Source organism: Mycetomoellerius zeteki, unplaced genomic scaffold (genome assembly GCF_001594055.1).
Source record: "Mycetomoellerius zeteki isolate Tzet28-1 unplaced genomic scaffold, Tzet1.0 scaffold655, whole genome shotgun sequence".
Classification (NCBI taxonomy): domain Eukaryota; kingdom Metazoa; phylum Arthropoda; class Insecta; order Hymenoptera; family Formicidae; genus Mycetomoellerius; species Mycetomoellerius zeteki.
In genome coordinates, this window is record NW_017257670.1 from 324,723 (window position 1) to 338,144 (window position 13,422).

General features: G+C 35.1%; 1 protein-coding gene across 1 annotated transcript in view; it reads left to right on the plus strand.

Annotated features, from left to right (window-relative positions):
• The window catches only part of LOC108728872 (uncharacterized), a 31,604-nt gene that overhangs the window by 15,480 nt on the left and 2,702 nt on the right, over positions 1-13,422 (plus strand). The window contains 8 exon segments of the mRNA XM_018457669.1: positions 8,441-8,554; positions 9,077-9,210; positions 9,822-9,972; positions 10,614-10,945; positions 11,681-11,902; positions 12,106-12,208; positions 13,269-13,395; positions 13,397-13,422. The exon segment at positions 13,397-13,422 is cut by the window's right edge and continues 2,702 nt beyond it. Coding sequence (XP_018313171.1) covers positions 8,441-8,554; positions 9,077-9,210; positions 9,822-9,972; positions 10,614-10,945; positions 11,681-11,902; positions 12,106-12,208; positions 13,269-13,395; positions 13,397-13,422 — 1,209 coding nt within the window.

Genomic DNA, 13,422 nt, shown 5'->3' on the forward strand with positions numbered 1-13,422 from the left:
AGTTGCAACACGACGTTCGGTGTCACGAGGAGCGCCGGCGAAGATGGATTCTCTGGATCCAATGCGCGTCGTAGGGGACCTTAAATCATCGGGATGCTAATGCTAGATGAATACTGTTATCTAAAACGACAGGGTTGCCGATGACTGTGCGATTTGTATTGACTCCGAAGATGGATCGCGCAGCGACACATCGGAGATCAGATCTCGAACTGATTATAGAATTTTTGTCGCGCATGGAATGGAATTAATTTCAGGAAAGTACCGTCATTAATTTCTTACATTCGACGATACGATCGACTACTTCGTGTGTAGTATTATATAGTTGCATCCATGAATAATGAAATTTCAATTGATTTAAAAAATTGGCCAATTGTGCGAATAACGGTTTATGTGATCTTTTGTAGGAAACGAAATATATGTACTAGTACGTTTGACTGTCGCAAATTAATAAATGTAGATAGTGCGAGAATAAGAATAGACGTGTCGAGAAGCAATTGTGTAAATAAATGAGGATGTGAAATGGAATTTCAGCTTTGTAACTAATAGAATTCTCGTTCTCAGGCTGCAATGAATGCGCGAGTGAACATCGTTGTAGAATATTTATTCTTGTAAAGGATATACACTATAAAGACAGCTCGCGTTACACATTTAGTTTTTATCCTACGGAATGAATAAAACGATTTAGGCGTTTCGGAAACATCGAGATGTTTTGGATTCGGTTTGATTCACTGTAAGAAAATACCATATGTTGTAATTATCTTCTCATCTCTAATATTAATATCATTTTTTAATTATATTAATGTTATTATTTAACGACATTAATATTATTTAAATTAAAATGGAACATTTGTCCTTGTAAAGTCTATATATAGCTTACGTTATTTAGTTTTTATCCCACTGGAAAAGGGGTGATTGAAATTAGGAGAAGATACAAAAAGTCATCGAACCTGCATGTTTATCTGTATGTCTCTACTGATTAATGATATGGATTTTAATGGGACAAATGATTTTTATGCAATTAATGGATATAGAGAGATTAATAATAAGATGTGTGTGCATGAGCAGCACCATAAATTCTGTGCGACTGATGTTCCTGGGAACACGAGAGAACATCGCTTTACCTAACGACTCGATGTCACCGCTTATACATTAAAATTCGTGTTTTCGTCTTCCCTTTCCCTTACCCGCAAAACTAGGTGCGCCGCAGATTTCGCGCGACCGGTAACGCAAGTAAAAAAACTCTTTCGTTGAGAAAAATCGCGGTAATTGATGGGGGGTCGTTATGGAAAATCAAGGTTCGCAGAAAGGTGCACCCCTCGGTGAGCCTTTCCCAAGCTGCTGACTTGACTAATGTGCACGCATGCCTGAATGCGACGGTTCAAAAAGATATAACTTGACGCCATAATCCGTGAGGCGAGACACTATTAACACACTTGGCAGTTGCGTTGGATTCACGACTATTTCTTTGGCGCCGCAATGACAAATAAATTTTCACAGGAAAAAATAAATCGGACAATCTATTTTTCGAATCCGAGGATTCTATATTTTTTGGATAAAAAATACCGAAAATAAAGTATATTTTCCGGAAAAAAATCAGCAAAAGTGATATATTTTCTTAAAAACAACACACAAAATAAATAAAAAATTTTATATTATTAGTAATTTTAATATTTTAATTCAATATTTTAATATCACTATATATTCCATTTAACGTCAATTGAAAAAGTGTTTTCCAATTTAAGCTTTATCAAAAATAAAACTCGTAATACAGATTAGATATCGATGTAACAAATAAGTTAATTTTTTGTTACAAGATATTGAATGATAAACGCGAACCAGATCTATATTGATAATAATTTTTATTTCTGTTACGTTTTTCTCATGAAACTATAATTAAAATAAAAGTTTATAAAATTTAATAACATTTGTATTATCTCTAAAGTTTTTTAATTTAAACTAAAAAAGACTTTATTATAAGGTACCTTTTTACTATTGGTGCATTGCTATTGATTCGTTTTGTTTTTCTTTTAAATTATCATTAATTAATATTATTTATTAATTAAAGCAAACATATTTTTTTGCATAAGTATATAAATATCTATATTTTGTAGTATTATACATTAGTTATTTTTATAGTTTTTGCCAGTTTATGCCGTTGAATAAAGTCTGGAAAGGTAAAACCGGGAATTTTACCATGATATTTTCCACCTACTGAATTTTTCCGGCTATCCTTCCCGAGTGAAGTCCCATATTTACCCTAAACGTTTTCATTCTGGAAGATTTTTACGAGTCAAGATAATCTCTACCTACTGCGACACGTTTTTATACGAAAAGCGTGTCGCTCTTGTCACCCTTTGAGAATTATACGTTTCCGCGTGGTACATAGATATTATAGAATCTGTAGAACTAAGGTGGAAGACCGCATGTTGGCCTCTCGGGGCCAAGCGGTCGTGTCAAGCGGCTCTCGTACGGCTCTTCCCAAGGCCACGCACACCTGATTTGCAACTAATAAATAAACGATTCGCGAGAATAACTTGTGCTACCAATGACAGCAGAACGAGAAAGCAACCATGGCATTTGCATCGGTGCGCCATGACGCCGATAGAAGAAGTACCGCAAGAAACAATACAGCGGTGCTGATTTTCCCCGAAGAGAAAGGCAGATAGTCTCGTGATACACGATCCGATTTCTGCTTCATGATCAATTAAGCGTGTTAGCGAAAAGGAGTTTTTTATTCCGATGATCTGATTCAAGTTGCTGTAAAACTGAAAATCAGGGAATTGTCAGGGAAATTGAAACGATCAAGGAAATCAGAGAAAAGTTAAGGAATTATGAAAAATTTTCTAAAAAATTAAAATTCTTATCAAAAATTCTTGCCCAAATCAGGACGAAAAATTTCAAAATATTATTGAAAGTCAGGGAAAATCATGGGTCTGGAAATTAAGGAAAATTATAGAATTTTAGGATGAAGAATTTGTAGTAATCTTGTGATTGTAGAATATCAAAATTTTCGTTTTTATCAATAATATTTATAAATCTTGATCACAAATTCATGACAGAATTCCTGAAAAAAAAATGTAAAATGCAATTTGTTTACAAAAATACTAAATTCTAAGTTAAAATACATACAATAGTTATCAAATTTAACCTAACGTGAGTCACCATTGCTCCTACTCAATCATATCGTTATTTTATACTAAAACAATGGTTATATTTGACACTATACAGTGTAAAGTTGACATTATATAGTGTCAAATTGACACGATATAGTGTCATAACTATCGTTTTGGTAAAAAGTAAAAAATATATTTAGTAGAAGCAGTAGCGACTCACGTTAGATTAAATTTGACACTATAGATTTAACAGGGTACTGTTAATAAAAAAAAATTTCTAAAATTCTTATGTTTGAGAAAAGTATTATCATTTTTTGTAAGGAATTTAAACATAGTATATATTTAAACAAGGATTTTATTTGATATCATCTTGGATGGTTTCCACATTTTTCCCTTTGGACGAACCGGTAATCTTCTCTCGCAACTCACTTCGTCGAGCGATACTTCAATATTAATTTCACGACTAATCAAACGAATGACATTGCATTCTCCTCGTGTGTCAATCTCAGCAATAAGTGTCAAGGCCAGTCGCGCGCGATACACCGCGGTAGCCGGAAGTTGCGCCTTACGATTGGCGTTCGCCACTGGAACAGACGTTGAATGATAATGATTTGATGTAGTTACGTAGTTAGGATTCTTTCTTGACGCGTAATGCGTCGGAAGTCGGGATACGTCAGGGATGTTTCGCGAATTGAAAACGCGATGCTGAATCTCTGTCCATCTTGTCTATTCGCTCGGATCGACGACGCTCGGTACGAAGATTACCACGGAAATCGTCGCCGCTTCTTTCATCATAGATTACCATCAAATCGATCCAGCGGAACGTAATTCATGGTTACGATGTTGAAATTGCTTGATCGTGGTGAAAATTGGTTGAGCTTGAGACAACTAACGTCGGAACTCCGTTAAAAGTCAAGAATTCAACAAACCTTTAAAAAAATTGATCGATCCGTTTCTAATTTCTCGATACAGACGTTTCAGTCGTTCGTTTTTGCGCTGCGACTGTTCATCAATATAATTAATGTTATCTACGTGCGTAATGCGGCACGTTTAGCTTCGTAATCATCATCGCGGCAGGAAGCGCCCAGCAGTATCTCGCTGGACTGTAAGTACTTGTTGAACTAATTTGCTGATTATCGCGACGTGTTATTGAAGAGACGCTGTGATACAATTTTCTTCATGATAGATGACGTTTACACAGTTTTCTACACAGGTATTACGTACTTCCATAATTTCAGAGACTATAATTATAGTAGACGTAAAATAATTTGTATGTTATGTGATCCTCATTTTAAATGAAGTTTGAAGTAATAACTTTGAAATAGAAACAGGCATTATTTTAATATCTACCATTTGGATAACATTAACTATTTTTGCAGACAGGTATAGTATAGGTATCTATGGCACAATTTTGTAGAAATAAAAAGAGATGTTTATTTATTTCAGGTATTGACACTAAAACTGCCGATGATGCTATTTTGGTTCTGATAATTATTTCATTTTTTTTTTAATTAGATATACAAAATATTGAAAGTTTTTTCAATATTATCTGAATATAACACAGATAATTCTAACGATACAAATGATACCTAAGTAACTTTTCACTAATTGAAAACGTGAGTAGGAAATTAATAAATTAACAGTTCTAGCGGCGGTTCTAATGTTAAAAATAATTCGCGAGTTTGCTACAGTAGTTTATATAGTCCGTTTTACAATACGTTTATATAATTCGGATAAAGAATTTGGCGCGCAGTCCGAAAGACTACTAATATGGTATATATCCAAGTACATATGTATATATATATATTATAGTAATTCAAGATTGAATTATTTAAACATTAAAAGATCCAGCCTTGACCGTTATAGGCATTTTAATTTCTAGTATTGATTGTGTTCTCACATAAACGGTCTAAAATAAAGATTATTGTTAAAGATAATGTTATGGATCTTTTTACAATTCATACATACGAGCACAGACTTGCGTATGGGGCAAAAGTAAAATTCACTTAATCGCAGTTAATTAATTCGCGAGACGTGTACATATATGACGACCCGTATAATCAATTATTATAAATACCAGCAGAGAAACACGCGAACGTCGCAAAAATACGAGAGAAACGCCGTAATGATGCGGAGGTGCGTACCTAACTGCAAGCAGTCAGACTTACCAAAGTTCCGTGCGTCCGTAAGCTGGCAATATCTTTCGTGCAAGATGACACTATCTATCACCTGGCTCATACAGAACCGGACGCCGCTTCTAGTTTCGTGGATTCATAATCGTCGTTATCGTCTTACGTGGGTCAGAGTTCAACCGTGGTTGAGACTGTCGAGCTGCTTTCGCTGACTCTTGCTTCGCCGGGGTAAGCTTAGCGATCGTTAATCAGCCGGTCGTTATCCCATGCTGAATCGCGCGCAGATCCCAGATCCCGTAGCTGAGATGCCAACGGGAGTAAGTAAGCCAATCCTTGTACGTAAATCGAGAATCGAGTGAACGATGTTATTGCGACGGTGTTAATTAAGCCTTATAGCTGGTGATAAACATAAATCAGTCTGGATATCGTTTTTTTACGATGCAACTTCGGTTGTAGAAACCGGTTACACTTTTTCTTGACTATCTAGGTTAATGTTTTTCGAGGTAATTGCCGAAAAAGAAATGAACTTACGAATGATACTATTCAAGAGGTAGCGCAAAAATTTAAGAATGATCATAGATTCTTTATATAATATTTCATTAAATGTAAATTGCTTCTTTGAGAGAATTTGGTACTTATTGTTAGTCTTTATATATACGTAGACGTCGTTGATTTTAATAATTTTTTAAATATATAAAAGAATTTAAAATTAGATGCAAAAATCTCGTAAAAAGGAAAACCCTGCATTAATTATATGAAAAATTAAGTCTTGGTAAAATGAGTTAATTTTCACATATAATGTAGCTTATAATATAGTGAATAAAAGATGTCATTGATACAAAGCTTAATAATGGATAGTTTTATGGTGTATTAATTAAAGGTGCTCTTAAGCACAAGTTTTATATCTTTGACACGCCATAACTTAAAAGCTATCCATTATTAGACCATTTTTTGTTCACTATATTATAAGCTACTATATTATAAACTTATATGTGAGTACTAATCCATTTCACTTGGACTTAATTTTCCATACAATTAGTATGGAATTTTAAGAAAATTAATTGGTTTAATATCTATAGATAACAAAAAAAGCACAGAGTCATAAACATTTTATGTATTTTTAACATCTACAAATTGCAAAAAAAGTGATAATACATGTTCTACAAAATTAAATTATCCTCTCTCTCTCTCTCTCTTTCTTAAAGAGGAAAACCTTTTATCTTCAAAGAGAAAATTTTTCATCTTCGTAAAATTATGGCGTTTCTGTAATTGGAATGTCAACTCCAATCGCACGGAACAAAAAGATACTATCGTCTGAATATCGAGTTTCGTGCATTACCACCTGCAGAATTCTTGCGGGAGTACTGATACATTATTTATAAACGATCGACGGCCTTTGCGGCGTAACTTTAGTATGGAGAACGTAAATTTGCAACGTTCGCATCCAAACGGACTTCTTCAACGGCGTTCAAACAGGTTTTGCGCACCGCTGGCCACGGTGCAATTAAATCCAGTAGACCCTACCGGAGTCGCCGATTTATTGCGCTCTTTATCCAATAATGTATAGCACAAATTAGAAATTGCAAACACACACCTTGCGCCAAGCATTACGCGCCGCACGAAATTGGAGGGTATTGAATTTTATGTTCGTCCCGTTCGGAAGCATCAATACCGAAGATTAATTCGAAGAAGGCGTTTGCATAATCAAATATGCAGTTAACCAAATTTGTGAGAACTCGAGGCGCTTCCAGACCGATATAAATATTCCTCAATTAACGTCTCCCTTCTGTGAAGCCGGGTTTAATTCACAATTTCAAGAGAAAAAAAACAGCATACAACACCTTTATTTTCAATAAATGCGAATAAATTTGCATTAAAATTTGATTATTGTATTCGTATTACAAACATTACATGAGCATTATGTATATTAATATTTTTAAATTAGCAACACCGATATAATCAACAGATATTAATATGTAATATCCATCTTTTTAGCAAAAAATTTACTTCTCTCTCCTCAAATTTAACAATTTAATATTATAATGATGATTCTATGATGATGGTAATCAGAGTTTAATTGCTTATTAATTCTTCAGATACGAATATTAAAAATCTTTTATTTTAACAAATGGAATCAAGTTTTTTCCTTTAACGAAGTTTATAATTATTCAAATTAAATAATTGCAATTTTTGACAATGTTAATTAATCATCACGCAGTTATATTTTTGTCAAATAATTTCAAATTATAATAGTTTGTTAATATTTTTTAGAAACGCAAATGTTAATATTGAGTTATTTTCTGTAAAACGAAAACGTTAAAGAACGAAATTTCTTTTTTTTTTATCAACTCAAACAAAAATTATATGTTATATTATGTTTGGGGCGCATTCATGTCGTGCAACTGCTGCTCCAGAACTACGGTACAAGTAAGCCTGTCATGTGTGTGTGATTACAGCGTGTCTTCTCAGAGACATCTCGTTATACTTCCGAACTGTGGTTTCTTTTTAAAGAAAAAAAAGGAAATGTGATCCGATTTTGCAGAGCTCTCCTCGCGAAGTTCGTGTTCGTGCAGGCTCGCCGCGTTTCCTCGATTTTAATAGCTCGAGGCTTGCGAGATTTCGGTGTAAGCTGGATCCTCGTAATTTATTCAAATGTGGGCAAAACAGTGGGGTCGGCCGGGGGCGATATTTTGTTCGAAATTACAAGCTGTCTTGCGCATCCACCGAAATTATTGGGTAAAATGGACCTGTGATTGCACGGAAAAAAACTAGTCGCCGTCGTCACTTTAATTTTGTGCTTTCCTGAAAAACACTCATTTGTAGAATTTACAGTTTCCGTAGCTTCTTTTTTTATAATATATAAAATTATATAATTATTTTTCTGCATTAAACTACCTTGACATGTTGATTAGAAATTATTTTACCAATTAATTAATTGTCTTACTAATAAGAAATTGCGTCTAATTAGGCGGTAAGATATACTAAATAAATTTTTTAAATGTAATGATCAATATGTATATTTACATTTTTTATTGAATAAATTGATTTGCATAAATATTAATATATCGTACATCTATAGATTTATGCAATAATCAATTTTGTTGATTAGTGTAATGAGAGAGTTACATGCAATAAACGTTTGTAGTAATTTATACGTTTTTAAACAGATTCTAATACTTATCTTAATATTTTCAGAATGCAACGTTGCTGGCTTTGTCAACAGCAACGGCCACGTGGAGAGAGTACCGTATGTCTTTTTACCACAACGGGGGCAGATAATATATCCTCACGCGGAGATTCGTTTCGAAGGTAAATCACCAGCATTAAATAAAAATTAGCTCAACAAAGATAACACTAATCAAATGTAAGTGAATTTCCTAAGAGCTTCCGTAATAGTTGTTATAAATAATATATTAGGTATAAAGCGGTAAGATTTGATTCGAAAACAACTTAAATGTAATACTTACCAACGAAGTCAACTTTTCTGGGTTTGAATTCTATTCAGTGCAGAAGTCAAGTATAAACTACAATTCTATTTTTATTTTAAAGATAACATTATTTTCACTACGTAAAAGGGTGGACTGACATTTTTGCATGAAGCAAAATGTAATTAGCAAAACAATATCTATATTAGCATAAGAAAAGCGAATTGATCGTTTTTTCTCAGGATAAAAGACTAATACTTAAGAGCTTACCGTATAGCCTTCATAAAAAATTCATCCAGCGCTTCTCCAACAAAATTCCCGTTGGCGTTCATTTCGCTCATTATCCCCCGCCTCATTTCTTTTACATGATCGCTTAACACGTATATAAATTACTTTGCGAAACTAGGTGTGACCACTCCTGTATGCGGGATTGCCGGTGCCAAGCAATTGGGAAGGACGGGATGGTCCGAACTGAGGAATCTCTCCGATGCCGAGCCGCCCTTCAGATTGTTCCGAGACGAGGGCAGGACGTTCCTCCAGGTTGGTGGGAGAGAAAAGTAACTTGTCGCTCTGTCATTACGCGAGAGAGTAAGATTGCAATTAGTCGCGTAATTAAGCAGTAACGGACGGAGTCCGCGATACTAATAGCAGACTCGCCGAGAGCGATCGAGAGAAATATTTGCGTACCGCCCGTTTGCAGCGGAAATCGCAGGTTCGCATCATCTTCGCTCGAGATATACAAAATGAACCTTCGGAGTTAAAACTTCACAGTTAAACGGTTTCGATGATGCCTTCGATTACCGTAATTAGTCCGTGCAGCGGCACCGTTCGAGAAAAACGAAGAGATAATTCCTTCTCATATCGAAGTAATATATAAATGCTAATCGATCCAATCACCACATTTACTGTTTGTTATCTCTATATTATATCAATAATTAGTCCGTGCAGCAGTCGCGTTTAAAGGAGGATGTTCTTTGCATATTGAAACGATAATATACTAATTTGATCTCATTTTCATTTATTATTTACCGTCTCTTTCTATGTAAGGGTGCAAACACACTTCGTATTTTCTAGTAAATATGTAACAAAGTTTGACATTATTTTCAATTACATGATCAATTAATCAGTCAACCATTTTATCAATCTTTCAGTGGATTGGCGAAGCTGGGCTGAGAGATGCAGCAGAAGGACGAGTCGTGACGGCCAAGCTTGTCTGCAGAGACGCGTCACCGAAATCAACATTCTCTGGGGTTTTCACACCTTGCGTAGCCTTTAGAGTGGCTGGTTCGCCATCAAAAAACAGTACGTTAAGAAAACAAGTTACTATGTTTTATATATATGTACATATATGTATATACATATCTGAAAAACTTTATACAAGACCCATAGCTTTTAATTTATAAAACACTACGAATGTGTATAAAACATTTCATAAATTTTTTACTTCTTTTTGCTGTACTAATTTATAATTCGAGAGTCGGAATTTATTATTTTCTTTGTAATGTTATGTGTAATATAGAAAATAATTAAAGATTAGAATACATATAAAAAAATATAAATATAAAATATACATTAAAAAATATACGTTTATTAAGCGTGTCCATTTATTAAAATACAAATTTATAATAAATAGAATACTATTTCTTTAAAATTTGACACGAATTGTAGATTATAAAGTAGGCTTTATATAAATATTTAAAGAAAATGGAAAAGAGACGCACATGCGTCTTTTAAAATTTATTACAGTATATTTTTATTTTTTATTTATTATATTTATTACATTTATTAGAAATTCAAATTTAAATTTAATTAAGATACTAATTTAATTTTACGTGTGAATATGTGGAAGTATATTTATCTACTAATGAGGACGTTCCAAAGAATGAGTATCAAGCATCATGAAGAGTACGATTCGTTAAATATACATTTCTTTCTTACAACAGGCATACGAGAAGTGATGTTCTCATCGACGTCCCAGGTGTCGCAAGGATTATCGGCTACAGAATACACCGCCATCGGTCTTTCCTCTGTAATCTTGGCCCTCATATACGTAGCCAGCGTATCGTTATATTTGCACAGCAGAAAGGTGAAGACAAAATCCATCGAAGAGGCGGACATCACTCTCGACGGCGGTCGAGACGGCGGCGGATTGGTGAAGAGCAATCCACTGTTGACAGCCACGAGACATTTCGAGAGCGACACTAATAGCGGACTCACTGAGAGCGATTTAGGCGAAGATCTTCCCGCGAGCGATAATGAGCAAGGTTTCGAAAATGTAAGTGCAACTTTTACTTCTCAATCAATTTTCTAGCATTATCCTCTAAATTTAATTTGAGTAATTTTACCTAAGAAAGTTACTTGGTTACACACCATACATAAGTAGATTTCATTCCTGAACGATTAAGAACGATAAACTTTGATTTATTAGGAGCAGATTATAGATATATTTGTTTTATCGTAATTAGACGAGTTTTACATTATTACGTAACTATTCAAACGCAAGCAACGAAATTGCTCGGTTATCTCTTCGCGCGATTCGTGAGATCTTTGTAGAAAATAATCCATCTCTTTCCCGGGACCACCGCATGCGTTTAATAATGTATCCAATTAGCGCATTGGTTTTGCGCTCCGTTAGTCCGTACTATTCCAAGTAGGTGAGGTACATCCCACTTTTATGCTGTATACCGGTTGTTAGAATACCACGCACCGCGATTTCAGCGCGTTCTGCGAACTGCTTCCAGTCTCTACGTAGCGCAATTCTTTTCTTCACTGAAACAACGCGAGCATAAGTCTCATCGCTGCCAGAAGAAGTCGAATCCTTGTACGATCTAGTCTCGTGCCAAGTAATCTCAGTGATAATGTCGTTAACAAATATTGATTAAAACCAGTTTGAAGGATTCAGCGTAAGGTTCATAATTCGTAATGTCCGGTTCAATTGTGTGATCTTGCGAATTATGAAATTATCTCGTTCTCGCGTCGAGCTTACTGATGAACGATGTCACTTCTTCAGCAAATAACATCAGCGATCGTTCATCCGCACTGCTTGTATCTGGAGCAATCAGAAGGGCCTTTCCCCGTGGGTTCCATTCTAGGTGAGAGGCTACCGGAAGAGGATGTACGGGTCGTGGAGACGGCTGAAAATCCGCATCAGCAAGATGTACCGGTTCTTCCAGGTGCTCAACGGAGGAAATTGTACTTCAATCCCGCGTACTTCGATCGACAGTTATTGCTGGTGAGTTGCTTAACGGGGCAACGCGGCGGGAAAGATGCAGGGGAAAAATGTTGCTTATTTCCCATTCGTGCTAGTCATCCGCGTGTTTTCGAAGTCTGGAATGCTTTTAATGGACGTACCCTCAACGTCTGTTCGATTCGTCTACGTTCTTACGCACTCGACCAACGACAAGATAATTTGAAAACAGCCCGGCGTTTTTCTAGGCCCCACCTCCGGCTGCCATCGAGTTCCTGCTCAAAATCCGAGAAGTCATCTCCATCGCCAAACACAAGATGGCTGCAAAAAGATTTGTTCCTATTCTCAATGGTGAGTGCTGTGTTCTTCAAAGAGAGATTATTTGAAATAATTAATAAGACAAAAGGAGCCTTATGATGCAAATAATATGTAGAAGATATAATGTTTGTAATTTAAAAGATATAGACTATATTGGATTAGATAAAAAATCTTTTTACAAGTTGGTAAAAAGATCTTTCCTCATCAACCTTCGGTAAAAATGATCAAAATTTAAATTTAAAAAAAGAGTTTTAAAGCTTGAAATTTCTACTTTCGAATGGTTACTATATTTTTTGAATTTATGTGAGTTTTGTAATTTTTACATATAGAAAACTACGAGCTGAAAAAAATAAAAAATTTTCTTTTCACTTTGTAGGTCTGTAGCGTGTCCAAAAAAATTTGAGCTAATTTTCGACTATCTTTCGTGAAAGTTTGAAGCTTTCCCAATAAAATCATTTTTTTTAATGTTCCTACGATTTTTCGTTCCTGAGTTACTCGCGGATTAAATAAAAAGGAATATTCTGATTTTATCGCTCATAACTCGGGTAAAAATCATCGTATCCCAATTATAAATATAGATTCTTAAAGCTGAAACGTTACTCTATCAAGTGGTGTAATTGCCAATTTTTTTAAAATAGAATATGGATTGCTAAAAAAGTCTTTTTACCGACACTTGTAAAGGAACGTTTTCCCTCTAATCCAATAAAATAATTAAATCAATCTAATAATTAATTAAATTATATTTTTTGATCCTCGTTCATGCGAGGAATAAAGAAATCAGTGAAAATCGTGAAAGCACAATTCAGTTTTAACTTTCCACATTTTTAGTATTCTTCGCGTTCTTGCATCTGAAGATTTCCAATTTTATTCTTATTTTATTCCTACAGTTTCGCACGCACTTGATTTCTTGAATTCTCCGTGTACTCGTAGTTGCATGAGCGAATTTCATGCGACTTCCAATGGAAAACACGTGAAGTATTTTATAACGCGCAAAAGCAACTTGACTTTCACTCGCTAGCTGTAATTAGAAATAATTAATCCGCCATTTTCGCTCTGTCATCGTTATTACCAGCGGAATAAATTTAACACGCAGGTATTCCGGAAGAGGAGAGCAGTTCCGAACGATGCGAATCAGCAAAATCAAGCAAGCATCAACAGAGGACGACCCCGAGCTCCGTCCAAGGCGGCTCGGTCGCCAAATCGCGCAAGTCCCAACGGTGCACCGGATGTCCCGGTTGCAGCGAGTC